This window comes from Myxocyprinus asiaticus, chromosome 43, assembly GCF_019703515.2.
Source record: "Myxocyprinus asiaticus isolate MX2 ecotype Aquarium Trade chromosome 43, UBuf_Myxa_2, whole genome shotgun sequence".
NCBI lineage: Eukaryota > Metazoa > Chordata > Actinopteri > Cypriniformes > Catostomidae > Myxocyprinus > Myxocyprinus asiaticus.
The window spans coordinates 16300089-16318474 of record NC_059386.1 but is presented as its reverse complement, the minus strand read 5'-3'; the positions used below and the strand labels follow the sequence as shown (position 1 = coordinate 16318474).

The 18386-nt window shown below is 40.1% G+C and overlaps 1 protein-coding gene across 1 annotated transcript; it reads right to left on the bottom strand.

The window, feature by feature from the left end:
• Positions 1-9872: 9872 nt before the first annotated feature.
• LOC127433158 (uncharacterized) lies at positions 9873-18054 on the bottom strand. Its single transcript, XM_051684841.1, has 3 exons — positions 15158-18054; positions 11458-11532; positions 9873-11285 (listed from the first exon to the last, which is right to left on the bottom strand). The coding sequence occupies exons 1-3, from the start codon at positions 17908-17910 to the stop codon at positions 10682-10684; spliced, it is 3432 nt and encodes a 1143-aa protein (XP_051540801.1). The 5' UTR covers positions 17911-18054; the 3' UTR covers positions 9873-10681.
• Positions 18055-18386: the final 332 nt, after the last annotated feature.

The following is an 18386-nucleotide window of genomic DNA, read 5'->3' as shown; positions in this document are numbered from 1 at the left end:
ATACCTCCTGCCATCACCCCTGGAAAATCATCCTCCTTTCTTATCACGGCTGCTAATTGTTCCAGGGCAAGACAGAACAATAATGGGGAAAGAGGGCAACCCTGCCGGGTGCCCCTGTCCAGAGTAAAATAATCTGAAATTAATCCCTTTGTTTGTGCCGCCGCTACCGGGTGTCTATAAAGTAACTTAATCCATCCAATAAAAGTCTTCCCGAACCCATATATTTCCAACATCTTAAAAAGATAATCCAATTCTACCATATCAAACGCCTTTTCAGCGTCAAGTGAGATGGCAGCGACCGGAGTCTGATCATTCGCCACTGACCACATAATATTGATGAAAAGCCTAATGTTATCAGAAGAGCTTCGGTTCTGAATAAACCCCACCTGATCTATAAGAGATGTCATAACTTTACTAAATCAGTTAGCCAAAATTTTTGACAAAATTTTAACGTCTAACTGGATCAGGGAAATTGGTTGGTAACTCTTACACTTGCTTGGATCTTTGTCCTTTTTAAGAATCAGACTGATCCGGGCTTGTGTCATGGTTGGCAGAAGCTTTCCATTCTTTAATGATTCCGTATAATCTTCTAACAAAAGTGGAGCCAGTTCTGTAACATAAGATCTTAAAAACTCAGCGGCAAAGCCATCTGGCCCCGGAGACTTGCCTGTAGGCAAGGACTTAATTACCTCATCAAGCTCCTCCAAGGTTATCTCAGAATCAAGAGAATGTTTTTGCTTTGGTGTCATTTTAACGAGTTCTAATGGTTCCATGAAGTTTCTAATATCTTCATCAGTGGATGAAGATGAGGAACTATAAAGATCAAGATAGAAATCTTTAAAAGCATTATTAATATCAACAGCTGAGGTAAATATTTCACCACCAGCAGATTTCACTGAGGGAATAGTAGAAAAAAACTCTCTCTGCTTTATATATCTAGCCAAGGTTTCCCTGCTTTGTCCCCCGACTCAAAGTATGACTGTCTTGCCCTGAATAGCCAAAACTCCACCTTCCACAACAAAATTTCAGTTAGGTTAATTCTCTGAGGCCATCAGACGACATTAGGCACTTCAGCTCTGCCTCAGCTTTTTTAATATTCCCTTCCAACCCCACAAGTTCTCTTGCTTTGGATTTTTGATGAATGAGGCATACTGTATGATCCGACCCCTAAGAAACACCATAAGTGCCTCCCAAGCCACGCCCACAGAGGATACTGAGGACCAGTTGGTCTCCATATAGACATTGATTTCAGCCTTTAACATTTGTTGAAAATCAGGATTTTGCAAAAGGGATACATTAAAGCAGCAACTATATGATTTCTTTTTCTCCGTATGTGGCAACACCTCTAAACTCACCAGGGTGTGATCTGAGACTAAAATGTTTCCAATTGAGCAATCAACAACAGATGAAATGAGTGACTTAGATATCAAGAAAAAAAATCTATTCTAGAATAAATCTTATGGACTGATGAAAAAAATTTATAGTCCCTCCCAGATGGGTTTAAAAGCCTCCAAACATCAGTAAGACCAAGATTTTACACATACTGTGAAGCATCAATGTTGCTCTGGGGGGCTTGCACAGTGTTAGAATAATGTTTGAATTAAATTAATATTTTGATTCCCTTGCATAAAATTAAAGCTGTAATAGAGCTGAAGTGGCATGAAGCAGGAGCAGCGCCCATTTGCGGAGGCAGCCTCATGCTATAGGGACCGCTCTGGGTGGAAAAACAGGATGAGAGGACCTGTGTACAGCCATAGGGGGCTGTACGACAGGTATACAATGACGCAGTGGCCTGTGCGGAGGCAGCCTTGATGTCAGCTCTGCTTCAGTGAGGAAAGATGAGAATAAAAGAAAGACAATGGTTAAATTGGTAGCCAGCATTGCAACAAAATATGAATAGTGGCTGCTGCAGCAGCTTGGTGAATAACGTAACGATTGCGATGGAAGAGCTTATCTGATGAGTGCAAATGCAATATGCAGAGCAGTGTGTCATCCAAAACTGTCGCATGGATCTGTCATGGGTAAGTGGGCAGAGCCAAATGCTGGAGGAATCGTCGCAGCATTGAAGTAACAGCTGTTTATATATGCTTACTCTGGCTAGGTTATTGGCAGATGTGGGTAGAGTAGCCAAAAACTGTACTCAAGTAAAAGTACAATTACTTCAAAAAAATTATTACTCAAGTAGAAGTAAAAGTACTAACATAAATAATTACTTGAGTAAGAGTAAGAAAGTATCCAAATAAAAGAGTACTCAAGTAGTGAGTAACTCGTTACTTTCACAAATGGCATAATAGAGGTTTACGCCCATATATTCCATTACATAATACACATTTAACATGTATTACAGAATTATTATGAATATGAATGGAAATTCAGTCATCATCGCCAACATGTTGTTCAATCAAATCAAATCAAATCACTTTTATTGTCACACAACCATATACACAAGTGCAATAGCGTGTGAAATTCTTGGGTGCAGTTCCGAGCAACATAGTAGTCGTGACAGTGATGAGACATATACCAATTTACATTAAACATCAGATTAACACAACACAATTTAAAATCTAATATACACATAATTACACATATCACAATATACAAATAATAACATACAATGTACAGTATACAATACACACAATATAGAATCCACATTATACAATAAAAAAAAGTATATATAGTATATATAAAATGTACAGTAGGTTGTATTGTACTGTATTGACATTCAGGCTTTCAGTTGATAGTAAGTTGCCAGTGTGTTGTTAAGAGAGAATATAATATAATAATAATATAATTTATGACAGTCCGGTGTGAGATATAAGAGTAATAAAGTGCAGTGCTGATGTATTTTGATCGTGGGAGATCAAGATTTCAAAAGTCTGATTGCTTGGTGGAAGAAGCTGTCAAGAAGTCGGCTGGTGCGGGTCCTGATGCTGCGATACCACCTGCCTGATGGTAGCAGTGAGAACAGCCCATGGCCCGGGTGGCTGGAGTCTCTGATGATCCTTTGAGCTTTTTTCACACGTCGCCTGGTATATATGTCCTGGAGGGAGGGAAGCTAACCTCCGATGATGCGTCTGGCAGTTCGCACCACCCTTTGCAGGGCTTTGCGGTTGTGGGCGGTTGTATTGCCATACCAGGCGGAGATGCAGCCAGTCAGGATGCTCTCTACAGTGCTGGTGTAGATCCGTGTGAGGATGTGGCGGTTCATTCCAAACTTCCTCAGCCGTCTCAGGAAGAAGAGGTGCTGATGAGCCTTCTTCATAATGTCTTCAGTGTGGATGGACCATTTGAGTTCCTCAGTGATGTGGACACCCATGAACTTAAAGCTGCTGACTCTCTCCACTGGTGCTCCATTGATGGTGATGAGACCGTGTTCTCTGTCGGTCTTCTCCTGAAGTCCACCACAAGCTCTTTTGTCTTACTGACATTGAGGGAGAGGTTGTGCTCCTGACGCCAGTGTGTCAGAGTGTGCACCTCCTCTCTGTAGGCTATTTCATCATTGTCAGTGATCAGACCTACCACCGTCGTGTCATCAGCAAACTTAATAATGGCATTGGAGCTATTTGTTGCCACACAGTCATGTGTGTACAAGGAATACAAGAGTGGGCTGAGAACACAGCCCTGCGGGGCTCCAGTGTTGAGGGTCAGTGTTGAGGGTCAGTGATGAGGAGATGTTGCTGCCCATTCTAACCACCTGGTGTCTGCTTGACAGAAAGTTCAGGATCCAGCTGCACAGCGAGCTGTTTAAGCCCAGAGCCCGGAGTTTCTCATCAAGCTTGGAGGGCACTATGGTGTTGAATGCTGAGCTGTAGTCTACAAATAACATTCTGACATAAGTGTTCTTTTCTTCCAGGTGGGAGAGAGCAGTGGGTATTGTAGATGCAATGGCATCATCAGTGGAGCGGTTGTTGCGGTAAGCAAACTGCAATGGGTCTAGTGATGGAGGCAGCACAGAGCAGATGTAATCTCTGTTTAGTCTCTCAAAGCATTTGCTGATGATGGGGGTCAGAGCAACAGGATGCCAGTCATTTAAGCAAGTGATTTTGGATTGCTTTGGTACAGGCACAATGGTGGACGTTTTAAAGCATGTGGGGACTACAAACAAAGAGAGGGAAAGGTTGAAAATGTCCGTAAAAACACCAGCCAGTTGGTTCGCGCATGCTCTGATGATGCGACCCGGAATGCCGTCTGGACCTGCAGCTTTGCGGATATTCACCCGTCGGAAGGATCGGGTTACATCCGCTACAGAGACGGAGACTGAACTAACCTCTGTAGCTTCGGCCACAAGAGCTCTCTCTGCGAGGGTGGTGTTATTTCCCTCAAAACGAGCATAAAAAGTATTTAGCTCATCCGGGAGAGAGGCAGCAGTGTTCACGGCAGAGTTTTTATTCCTCTTTAAAGTCTGTGATGATATTAATTCCCTGCCACATGCTTCTAGAGTTGGTGGTGTTGAACTGTCCTTCAATCTTGTTCCTGTACTGATGTTTTGCTGTTCTGATGGTTTTTCGGAGGGCATAACCGGCTTGTTTATGCTCCTCCGCGTTCCCGGAATTAAAAGCGGAGGTCCGCGCATCAAGTGCCGCGCAAACATCGCTATTGATCCAAGGTTTCTGATTCGGGTAGATCCGTATTGTTCTGGTCGGAACTACTTCCTCTATGCACTTTCTGATGAAACACGTTACGCTATCAGCGTAAAGCTCGATGTCGTCATCAGAGGCGGACCGGAACATCTCCCAGTCCGTGTTATCAAAACAGTCTTGTAGCGTAGAATCTGATTGGTCCGACCAGCACTGGATCGTTCTGAGGGTGGGTGCTTCCTGTTTCAGTTTCTGCCTGTAAGCGGGCAGAAGCAGAATGGAAGAGTGGTCCGATTTGCCAAATGGTGGGTTAATGTTTCCCCTTTTCCTTTTGCGTTTTTGAGGAATTTGAAGTCCGGTTTACGGTTGTTCCAAACCCATATGACTTACTTCCATGCAACACAATAAGGAGATTTTAGACAGAATGTTTGCTTGAGTCACTATTTACTTTAAGTGAATGTGTTTTTATATATATATATATATATATATATATATATATATATATTGAAAGTGAATGGTGAATGAAACTGTCAGTCTCTAACATTCTGTCTAACATATTTTGTGTTCCACATAATACAAAGCGTCACACTGGTTTGGAACAACATATGGGTAGGGAATGATGACAGGATATTAAATTATGGCTGAGCTATCACTTTAAAGAGATTGTTTACCCAAAAATGAAAATTCTCACATCATTTACTCACCTACATGCCAACCCAGATTTGTGTATGACTTTCTTTCTTCTGCAGAACACAAATTAAGATTTTTAGAAGAATAATTTAGCTCTGTAGGCCAAAATTTTGATGCTCCAAAAAGCACATAAAGGCAAAAGTAATCCATAAGACTCCAGTGGTTAAATCCATGTATTCAGAAGTGATATGATAGGTGTGGGTGAGAAACAGATCAATATTTGTCATTTTTTGCTAGATAGCAGAGGGCGATATGCAGTGAAGAATGTGAATCATCAAAAACACAAGAAGAAGAATGTGATGGTGAACTGTTTCTCTGTTTCTCATCCACACCTATCACATCGCTTCTGAAGATACTGATTTAACAACTAGAGTCTTATGGATTATTTTATGCTGACTTATGTGATTTTGTTTAACTTTAAAATGTTGCCACCCATTCACTAGCATTGTATGGACCTACAGAGCTGAGAATTTCTTCTAAAAATCTCCATTTGAGTTCAGCAGATGAAAGAAAGTCATACACATCTGGGGTGACATGAGGGTGAGTATATAATGAGAATTGTAATTTTTGGGTGAACGATCCCTTTAAGGGCTCTTGTCAGATCTGGTTGAATTTGTCAATAAGAGGAGAGGTTTGGAATCATTTCTAGAAAATATTACAGTGAAAACATGAAAATGTACCACAAGGATATTATATATAATGCTGAAATAGAAACCAAAGTAAGATCATGCTTTACTAATGCCTTCTTTCACTATTTCATAGCTTTTAAAGTCCTGTGTGGATTCTTATTTCAGTGTAGTTACAGTTTTCAGTGTCATAAGTATTTAGATCATTAATTCTGTACAGCAGTACTGGCGCTCTCTAAATGCAGAGTACGCAGCCTACATAGGACACCAACTCTGGTCGAGGAACACTCGCTGTGTGTGAAACCGCCCCCTATCCACTAAATAGTGACTATTTTGAGTGTCCGCTATTTTGTAGGAGTGTCTGAATTCTGAGTGAGCCACTCGTTCCCTACTTTTGTTCACTCATTCTTACCCACAATGCACTCTAATTTCAAGTGTACATTTGATGTACATTCGACAATGGTTAATTGCCCACAATCCACCACTGGAAAGACATACGAGCTGGGAGTTTACTGCTTCCTTCACTCCTGCAATTTTTTATTTCATGCTGAATTCAGTAAATAACTTTTTGACAAATCATTACTTGATTAAAATAGCATAATAACATATAGAGAGGCAAAACATACAGATACATTTTAAATGTACTCTTTATTTGATAAAATGTGCTTACTCTTTATATTAACACACAGAATATATTAAAAATGACAAACAGAATGAAGATTTATTGTATTAATATATTATTTAATAAGAATAACAAGTAAGGCCCAAGTATTTTTAAATTTCATATGTGACGTTGTTTCTGCGACAGCCCCAGAGCTCCGACACTCACATCCAAATTCACTCATTCATTCACTTACTGCTGAGATATAGTGCACTAACTGCCATTCACTATATAGGAAATAGTGAATGAGTGAACGATTTCAGGCACAACCTCTCTCTTCGCCATACGATCTCCTCGCACCCTGCTCACCTCACTGTGCACGCGCAGAAATGCTGTCTGTTCGTGCTCCAGTTGTCGATCACGCGAATGGCAGTGATTTACACTTCACTTGGATGTTTACATGGATTTATAAATCCGCCTGAAGTAGCTGCGATAGTTTCCAGTACCCAGTGAGGGCGTGGAGTAAATGCATTAATACTGCCTATTACATGCGAGACGTGGGACAAAGAGCACTGATATATTGTTGCACTGATTTAAAAATGTACACTTAAAAACTGATGTCATAAGAGCCCAGTTATATTATCACCCTGAATATCTCATTACACAGAAAAGCCACGTTAGGATTAGAGCCAAAACTTACCTCAGTGTGCTGCCTTAAGTTGAAGCTGTGATTTTAATCTTGAAATATCCACTTGTTTTGGTGTTAAATGAAGGCATTGCATGACAAAACTATTTTTTCACTGTGCGGAGCGAAGAAAGTGTTTCACTATGAAGAATTTGATGCTGCAGCACTAATGACTTGAGTGACATTCTGTGACAGCGTGCTCAGCTGTGTGAACTTCCGCTCTCCTAAAAGCCCCATTCAATAATCTCAATAAATTACACATTATTTAAAATTAAACCCAGTAATGTAGCGACAGTAACACCACCCAATGTAAAGTAAAAGTAAAAAAAAAAATTAGAAATTTACTTGAGTGAGAGTAAAAAGTACCCACTTTTAAACCTACTCTAAAAGTAAATGTAACGCGTTACTACCCACCTCTGGTTATTGGTCAGATTAAACGAACATTGTGAAACATCCCGAACTTTGTTTTGAAACTCTATTTAAAGAATGCCTGCATGGTTACAGATTGTTTAGGGCAGTGGTCCTCAAACTTGTTTTTGATGAACGCCCCCCTACTTCACTCCCTTACCCCATTTTTTATTAAACATTATTGCACAGGGATAGAATTACAAAAAAGTAATATTTTATATATGTTATATCATTTATGAAACCCAGACAATACTGCCAATTATATTACATTATGCAATAGTAATAATGTACTGTAGGCTATTTCTGTCCTAAATTCTTCACTCTCTCACGTTATGTTAAGGCTCTCCGATAAAACCTACAAGCCCTTATTTCGCATGAAGAAAAACATTTGAAATTCTATGTGCATTTGAAATATGCTTCTTTATCACCTCGAGAGCAATGGAGCAAGCAAGCGTATCCTCCTGCGTGTCATTTACATTGTGTGTATGATTCAAGAACATTTGCCATTGCGCAAATAAAATTAAAGTGAAACTATAAAAATCCTTGCTTGTATTTTTGCGGGAGTTTGGCGCGAATCTCTGTAGACGGTACGGCCATCAGAGCACTTTAAAGCGGTTCATCTTAACGTGCTGCTCTGCTCTGAATGCGGCCGGTCCGTTCATTATATGTGCTCAAATAATACAACAAGAACGAAATATGAGACACAAAAACACATCATGGTAATCATGGTATATCTATATTTGATTAAAATTCCCATATGTGGACAGTAAATTGTGACTGGAATATGAAGTATGTACAGTACTGTGCAAAAGTTTTAGGCACTTGTGAAAAATGTTGCATAGAGAGGATGTCTTCAAAAATAATGCCATAAATAGTTTTCATTTATCACTTAATGTCATACAAATTCCAGTAAACATGAAAAAGCTAAATCAATATTTGGTTTGACCACATTTGCCTTTAAAACAGCACCAATTCTCCTAGGTACAGCTGGACATAGTTTTTCTTGGTTGTTGGCAGATAGGATATTCCAAGATTCTTGGAGAATTCGCAACAGTTCTTCTATCTATTTAGGCTGTCTCAATTGTTTCTGTCCCTTTATGACATGATGTTCAGTGGGGGGGTTTTGTGGGGGCCATGACATCTGTTGCAGGGATCCCTGTTCTTCTATTCTAATATTTTCTATTTGCAAAAGTAATGTTTGTGAGTCTAACATTTATATTTCCTATTGACACACTAAAGATGAAGATATAAATAACCATCTTAAGACAAATGCTTTTGTGAAACATCTTATGTGCCTAAGACTTTCACACAGTACTGTAATGCAGCTATGTATGGCAAGCCACGAGGTACTTATGTCATAAAATGCAAAGCGGACTTGTAACTCTTTGCTTTCACATCGCACAAATCAGTTGAACGAACTGAAGAACCTCAGGAGGTGTTCCACTTTTGGGTCCTTTTAGGGGGGTCTGAGACCACTTGGGTTTTTCACATATACATATTATTCCACTCTGAGAGCGCTTGAGTGCTCAAACCAACTAGGTGTGTAAACGCCCTTAGTGTTACTGTAGTAAATTCAAGGGTGATGATGTAGATTTCTGTGCCGAATTCAAATGGTTTCTGCTTCTTGCATCTTACTTCTCACTGATTCTCGCAAAGTGAGTTTAAGAGCTCGAGCTTTAAAAGCTTTGCGCTCGCGCTGCTCTGTCCATTGAGCCGTATCCATCTAGAGAACCATACAGGAGCATTAGCTGAGGTTGTGCCTCTGCCTCTGTATTTGACGCTGCTAAACCAGATACTTCAGATGCGCCACTAGACTTCAAAATCAGATGAACCACGGTACAAATGCATACCAACCCGTATAATTGAGAAACAACTTATATACTCCAAGTCTAGATAAACGTTTTAATGTAAAGTGGAACTTGATGATAGATTTGATTATTATGACTGATAAACACCCCCCATTTGTAACATAACAACCCCCTCTCTAATAATTTGCTCTTAGTGCCCCCTGGCATCCTTTGAACACCCCTTATTTAAACCCCTGGTTTAGGGCTTTGGAAACTTGGAGCAGGCATCCTTTGGGAGCACCAGGGGTGAAGCTGGTTATTTTGAGACCAAATGCCTGTCTCTCTTCATTGTTTACAAAGACTGTCAATTGGTTTTACAGTTAGCATAGCATGTGCTTACTATGTATAACTGTGCGAGTAGTGTATGAACATTTGAGCATGTGTGGAGAGGAAGAAACATTTGAATTAAAAGAGAGGGAAACATCCATCTTTGTTGCATAACCTTGGATCTGTGGTTTATTTAGCTAAAATTCAGTCATTGAAGCTCTGTATCACAGTCCCATAGTACATCATAATGCTGTGACCTCTAACAGATGATAGCTGTCCATTTGGAAGATTAAGAATGAAGTGAAGTGCACCACAACCTCACATCACATCATGTCCTAAAATGTTCATCTGCATCTTAGGGGCAAAACCCTTCATAACCAGTAATGACAAGCATCATGTTCATTTTAACTTTGATGCATATATAATTAAATCATAATGGTAATGTTGTAGAGTTGTCTTCGGCAAGGAAAATCTAGTTTCATGTTGCAAATTCTCCTTGGTAGTTCATGGTCACAGTTGTCATGGAATAATGCTCCTTTACAAAAAATATCAAAAGTCAGACTTCAGACTGCATTAAAACAAAAAGGAGTTGTCACTCCGCATACCAGAGGGTGGAGAGTGAGGCATGAAAATCAGATACTTGGCATGATATAGTAATTTCCTTTGGACTTTGTGTGGTAGCCAGCCAAACAGCTTCCTGCATAATTTCTTCCTCTTGATTTTAGTCTTGAACTGGGACCGATTCCGGGACTGGGAATGAAAATGAATCTGAGGATGAATCTAAAACATAATCTAAGACTGAGATGGAATCTAAGGCATAATCTGAGATTTAGACTAAATCTGAGACATAATCTGTGGCTAAGGCCGAGAAGAAATCTGAAACATACTGTAATCTGAGACTGAGTTTGAGAAAGTTTGTGACTATGCATACCAGAAGGTGAAGAGTCAGGCATGAAAATCAGATACTTGGCATGATATAATCATTTCCTTTGGACTTTATGTGGTAACCAGCCGAACAGTCTCCTGCATAATTTCTTCCTCTTGATTTTAGTATTGAAATGGGAATGATTCCGGGACGGAGAATGAATATGAGGCTGAATCTGAGATTGAGACAGAATCTGAGGCGTAATCTGAGACTGAGATGGAATTTGAGAGATAATCTGACACTGAGATGGAATCTGATACATAATCTGAGACTGATATGGAATCTGAGACATAATCTGAGAATGAGATGGAATCTGAGACATAATCTGAGCCTGAATCTGAGGCGTAATCTGAGACTGAGTTTGAGACTTAATCTGAGGCAAAATCTGAGACTGAGTTTGAGAATGAATCTGTGGCTGAGAATGAATCTGAGATTGAGTCTGAGACTTAATCTGAGGCTGAATTTGATGTTGACTCTCAGATTGAATGTGAGTCATGATATTGGTGTTTAGCTGGTGTAATTTGCGGTTATGAATAAGTGAGGTGAGTAAAGAAAAAGATTCTTCACATCCTCCTTCTCTCCTTTCTGGGGATGGAGGACACAGACTTTGGAAGAGCTCCCTGAATCTTCTCTCCTGTTGCCGGAAGTCATACTCCACACTAGGACAATGATTAAGTAAGAAAAATTGAGAGAGAGAGAGATAGGGAAAATAGGGAAATGAAAATAGAGCATACTGTATTTGTAATTTGTATTATGTTACTTTTATTTCACATAGTTTATGTTTCTTGTAGTTTCTTTACAATGATTAGTAGTCTCATTGGGTGTTGTCACCTGTAGATGGCACATGCAGTCTTCTGACAAGTGGTGCAGTCTCTAAGGTCTTGGCCAGTCCGAAAACATTGCCGGCTACATGGAAAGCAAGAGGCAAAAAAAAAAAAAAAAAAAAAAAAAAAAAAAGGATTTCAAAAAAAGTCCTACTAAAAACACATTTACGGGCCTTATTGACCTAAATCTGCATAAAATTCAATCACGACCACATAATTTTTCTGCACCTCCAGTCAGTGTACAATATTTCTTACAGTTGAATCAATGAATTCAATAAAGGCCTAGCTCCACATATTTTTTAAAATGCATGCATGTTTTGTGCTCGCATACAGTCCTAGTACTTTTCCCTTAGGAACTCTCTAGATGAGAACTGTGAAGAGGAACGGCACACCCGAAAAATACTTTTTCCTTTTGATTTCGCACACACAAAAGGAACCCTCATAGCAGGCACGTTGAGACTGGGCAAGCATCAAAGATTTTTAATACACATTATTAAACACTGTGCCCAAAACATATTATATGGTGTAGAGTGTAATGGTGCGGAAATGTTATTGACGTAAATTGTTGCCTAAGAACCCACCAGTCAATGGAAACAATTGTCACAGTGGCGAACTTCATGACCAAATTGTTTTAAATTCCGGACAGTAATATTGTTCAGATCACAAAAATGAAAGATTGTCATATATTGAGCTGAGCATGTTTATGTCCATTAAATCATACAATGAACCATAATGCCAGAAGAGCTTGTTTTGACACACAACAAAAAGTAAAAGAAAAGATTGCCAGTTAAAACAGTAGTTTCAACATCATAGGCCTCACACTTCACTCTTCCCACAGTTTAGAACCACTGGAATGGACAGCGGCTATTAACTAATCTGATCACCAAAGACAACAATCTTAACCTGAATGCACAAGATTTTTTTTTTTTAAACAGACACTGCGCCCTAACGTTAGAACTATAAAACAGACATAACACAAGAAGGACATGATTGCCAGCACTTCATAGCCTCAGACTAACCAGAAACAATGACCTAGCATCTATGACCTAGTATCAATAACACAGATTTTTAACTAAACTTTACTTGAACACAAAATCCATGCGTCTCTTCTTGCGAATGAACATCTCCGTCACTTTGCTGTAAAAGTCACCCACTTGCTGAAGTTTCGATAGCCTCTCTTTCTCGATTTTTTATTGAAAGTAACTTTGCCAAATCCACATAGGCTTTCACTGCAGATATCCATTTAAGCGCATAATAATGAATTAGTTACCTGAACTTGAACGTGTTGACACAAAACTAAAATCTAGCCTGTCAGATTGCATGACTGAAGGAAGGAGCTTCTGACTGGCTTACTCATTTTGGTAAGCATGCTTACCTTGGTCATTTGTAGTAGCGGGCGTGATTCAGTTTGAATGAATGTACAGTGTTGAATGAAAGGGCAGTAAACAATGGAATCAGAGAAAGCATAACATAAAGTGCTTATACCTGAGGGTGGCGCCAAAGCGAATAAATGAATAACTGTGAAAGGAAAGATGACACATCTGAATGAAAACAGCAGTTTATATTAACAATTATATTTAAATATTTAATATTGTCACCCTTATGTTAGGTAAGCACTGCTTACCTTGCTTATATGAACGGCACATCCCTGCCTCATAGTGACATCTAGTGTCGACCAGTGTTTCTCTGATGTTGTTTGCACATGCGATTCAATAGCAACAACCAAATCAACAACACCAACTGAGGACGCCAGGATCTGAGCTATACACTTTTGTTAGGGCTGTTTTGCATGAACTGTATCTTCAGATTATAATCTTTAAACTGGGCTCATGAGCCGTATGTGCAGTGCTGCATCCATGAAGCCGCAGAGTAAGGAGAGATGAGGTGCTCAGCCTATTTTAACAATGCAGCACACGCTGAACTCAGCGGAAATTGCCCTAGTAACCTATTTATCAAAACAATCATTTATAATAAAGGCTTTTATGAATCAACTGTAATAATAAATAAAGTATAAAAAATACTGTACAGAAATCACTTTGTTTTCTGTGTAGTTACACAGTACAGACACGATGAAAACTCAAAGCATCTCCAATTGAAGTCACACAGCAATTCTGCTTACCCCATGCACACATAATATGCAAGACAGGCGATACTCTTTGGATACTTTGTTGTTTTTTTGTTATTTCTGTGAAGGGAATTGGATAATTAGCACAATCCTCTTAGTAGTGGTCTAGCAGCTACAACTTTGTGTACTCATGGCGGCTGCCAAAGGTGTCAGTAGGTCTGATGAGAGAAGGCAACACATGGATTCGAAAGTATACATTTGGCAAATGTTTGGAGGTGAAGTATACACCCTTATCTGTAAAATGCAAATCTCAGTTAAATGCATTCTTACAACACAAGATCAATGAATGTTGTCAAAACGTCGGTTAAGGGACCAAAGACGAAAAGATGTTAATGGGATGAAACATGAACGTTTGCAAATGTCCTATGAACATGGTTTTCAGAATGTTTCGCCCGGACCAAAATGAGACCTGTAGCGAATGTCCAAAATGGCCTGGGAACGTCCTGTGTCGAACATTACAAAATAGCAGAACATCTGGGGAACGTCTTTTGTTGCTGGGTTGTGCATCATACTGTATGTGTTTGACCAATCACAGGTTCCTACTACCCCAAAGTAGGAGCTAAAAAGTCCCTTTAAAGTCCCTCTAAACGGCTAAGAGGAACTATAGTTCCATAAGTGTGAAAATGACAAAACGTAGTAGTTCAAACAGAGTAAAAGGACCTAAAAGGGCTTTAGTTTATGAAGTGCGAAACAGCCTAAAATTCATGACTGTGTACAAGAAAGTCCCAACTTAAATGAATAAATGTGCAAAACTAGTGCTGTCAGCAGCACAGTTCATTTTATGAGCCAAAATTTCTGTAATTGGATATTTTTTCTTTTGAAATGTTCTTTTTCTTTGTTGATTCTTTGACATTTTGTCTTGGTCAATGTGTGTTATTTTTTCAAGATAAAATTATACAAACAAGACATGTTTTGTCCTTTCCATCTTGAAGATTCAGCTGTTTAAGTTCAGGTCAATTGTGACCCATTTAACAATGGAAAACTTTCAATTTTTCATCTGCCAGATGGACATTTATATTCTGAAATAAAAATATTTTTTTAATATAAACCATGATTCTGTATTTGTTTCAAACAGATACACAGTGTATGTATTATCAGCTTTTTCAAAAATACAAGGTTTACTGTTTATCTACTGTGAAAGAATAGTACCACCACTGACATATAGGTGGCACTCTTTCCAGATTAAAAGCTACTATAAAAGCTTGTGTTTATGTGTATAATCAAAAGGGAGGTGTGCTGTATATGTATTGTACTCTAATGTTTCACTATGGACCCGAAGAGAAAAGTTGTTAGAAATGTTCTCCAAAACAGAGGGGTTAATTCAAGAAGGGTCTGCTGTCTTGACTTATTTACCCAGCTATAATCAAAATATCATTTGCCACCCTATTTGGTTATCTGGTAGGGTACTACACATTTAAAATGTATGACATTAATATCATGGTCAAAGTTTGAGGAAAATAATAATAATGCACAGGCCCTTAGTGAATTCACCACTTCAGTTATTTTTAACACATCCAGTTCCCCAGTCACACTTGTCAGTTATCTGCTTATCTTGGAATAACACCCTTTCTCTGTCTCTCACCCTTTGCTGAGTGCATGGCTCATCTCCAAGTCCTGAATGATGTTGAGCAGAGTTGTGATTCTTTCCTTGTTGGCTTGCAGACTCGCCTCTACCATCTCTAATCTATGCTTAGAGTCCCGTGGCTTGCCGCACTGAGGCGATGCAGGCAGCAACTGAACTGCAGAAGGAGGGTGGTTGTGCGTTAGGGAACAATGGTCATTTGGCACAGAGCCAACAGCCTGTGAGATGGAACTGGATTGAGATTCCATCTGTGCCTTTGCATTCTGGAGACTTTCAACGTTCTGTATGTGTTGGAGGATGACAGTGCCTGAGGGTGACAGAAGTGGCTTTCGATTAGAGGCCGCATTTAGGCCTCTGTTTTCTGTGCCCTCCATTTCAAATTTAAAATATGGGGCTTGCGGAGGTACAGAAGATGGCTTAGGAGGTCGGAATGCATTTTGTGCTCTCTGGGGCACATAGGGGGGTGGTTTTTTTGACGGCTGAAGTGCGTGTTGATGTTGTGAGGCATTGATTGTTTGATGTTCTGGTCCTGTTGCTTTAAAATCAGCTTGTTTCTTTGACTCTGTGTCACTCAAAGACTTAAATACAGACCGTATGTGTGTCTCGGCTTGAGGACATGCCCTGGAGGAAGGATTGGTTAGTAATGAGGACTCACAAGTGTCATTACTAAGATGATTTAGGACAGACTGTCTGACAACTTCAGGCTGTGTCTGTCTGTGTGGCGTATTTGAATGAACACATAGTGTGTGTGAGGCTGTTTTGACCTTGGGGCTTGTTTGAGAATGTTCTTTGGTGTACAAATGCACTTCCACCTCAGTCTGAGTGGTTGTAAATGCATTTGAGAGGTTCTGATGGTTGATTGTTCGCGCTTTAAGTGTTTCTTTGTGATGGGCTGACATATTTGGGGCATGTGAAAACAAGAGATTGTCATTTTGGCATTTTGACTCACGATGAGGGTATGAGAGTATGTCTTTATGTGAGGTGCTATTGGTGTTTGTTTTATGTGTCTTAGTGAATGAAGATTGCTTGGGTGTGTTTGCATGTGAAAGTGCATTTTGAGGTGGACTTGTGTCATTGGGTATCAATGTATGACGACCTGAATGAGAACCAGAGAGGTTATGTGTGTTTGTTGCCAATGGAAAATGTGAATCAGAGGGTGAGGTGGCGGATTCAGGATCCGTGTCAGCGCAGATTTGCGTAACGCTTTGAGGTTTAATGCTGGAATTTGTGTGAGAGCATACTGATGGTTTAGTGTGTGTGTCAAACTTGGACTCTAATCCATTTGGGAATTGTACCTGTCTCAGAATGTTTGAAGCAGTGGAGGATATGACACCTTGACTCCTACAATTCTGGCTTGTAGTTTGGAGTTTAACATTTGAATGTGAATGAAAATAGGCAGAGGATTTAGAATGAATGCTTGTCTGATTCAACGGTGATGAATTTGGGCATTTGAGAAGTGTGCTATTATGTTCAATGCGCTGCGGTTTGTAGTTCTGTTGTGTGCCTACACTAGCTTTTGAGTTTTGAGCTATTGAGTTGGTTTGGGGAAACATCTGTTGTTTCGTTGTGGTTTGCAAAAGTTTGATGTGTGTTTTGTTCTGTGGATGGTATGTACTCAGAGACTCTGAGTGTTTGAGATTGTTTCCAGTTTGATTTGTTGGATTGCTATTAGAGTTTTGCTGGTAATTTGGTTGGAAGTGTGTGTTTACTTGTGATGTGCTGGTACTTGTCGCCTGTGTGGCAGCTAGTTTCTCGGTTGTGCCATGTTTGTGTGTATAGGGAGGGTGCGGAGTCGTGGGGGGTCTCGGGGGGTACAATGTGTGAGGCTGTGCGGGAGGTTTGTGAGAGTTCCAGTCTGTGTTTATGGCCCTTGAAAGAGCTTTATCCTCTATTGTAGTTACAGCGAGAGTATGCGGAGCTGATGTGCGACCGGTATGATAAATGTGTTTGTCAGCACAAGAATCCCTCTTGACTGCATGATGATAAGTGAGCTTTGATGCCTCAATCTGCTGAGCAGGCAGCAGAGATAATGGCCAGTCTTTGTTTATATTCATGTTGAGATAAGAATGAAGGTTAGGGCTCATGGGGTCTGACTGAGTAGCACTGCGGTCAGTGTGTCTTTCTATCTGCATTTTAATTCCCATGTCATTCCCAGGGTAAAGAGGGGATGAATGGCTGGGCTGGAGTCCCAAAGAACCTATGGAAGTTGGGGAGGTAATTGCCCTGGTTTGACAGTAGAGTCCAGGAGTTGCTGGATTCTGGCGCCCTCCACAAGTACTGCAGATGTTCATGGGCGGTCTGTGAGGGGGTGAGCTTGAAGGTAATGTTACTTTCAAAGAATGCCCATGCTGTTTTTGTCCTGTAGCAGACTCCACCCCTTCACTGACATCACTGCTGATCCCGCCCATTACCTCAGAGTCAACCACACTACCATTGGTAAAGTGACAATTCCTTCTTGGTTTTAGTTTGCAATTAGCCACACCCCTCAACAGAGGACTGGTTTTGATTGGAGGATTATGGTACTGAACCTCTTCCCTATCCTCAGAGATTTCACTCTCCAGTCCCTCAAAGGTTACACCCTTTTTAGTTTTTGTCTCCAGACTACTACGTTTAATAATAATACTTCTTGTTTTTTCTTTCCTGACTTCATTGTTTTTCCCAGTCTTGTTTGGAATGTGGCCATTGGGTGGCATGAACACTCTGTTTTCTGAAAGACAAGTGTCCAAGTGTCCAAGTTTGGTACAAGTGTCCATATGTTTGGCATCTGGCTGTAGTTGATTGTTCCGTATTGCAGGTGATGTTTGCACCCCAACATTACACTGATGAATCAGCGTCAGGGCTGTTATGCCAGTCCCATTTGCCACTGTCCTCCAACCACGTGTCCCTAACAGGGCGGGCTCTCCGAGGACTGGTACAGGGGTGGTGTGATCAGCTGCCCGTCTACCCATCTCAAGTATAACTGGCTCAGGCAGATTGAGTAGAAATCAGTGTGTTTGACCACTGCAGTGCACCTGAGGGAGAAGGAGATGTAAACTCTTGAAAGTAAATTGATTGATAAAACCTCACAGAAAAAGCAGACAAAAAGTCTTAAAGACACAGGTTAATGTAATGAATGTTACTTAGGTTATAAATAACACATCGGTCATTCTCAGAAAATGCTGCCATTTGTGCCTGACATTTTCAAGAAAATTATTTATTTATTAAGAAAGGCTACATTATTTACAGTCAA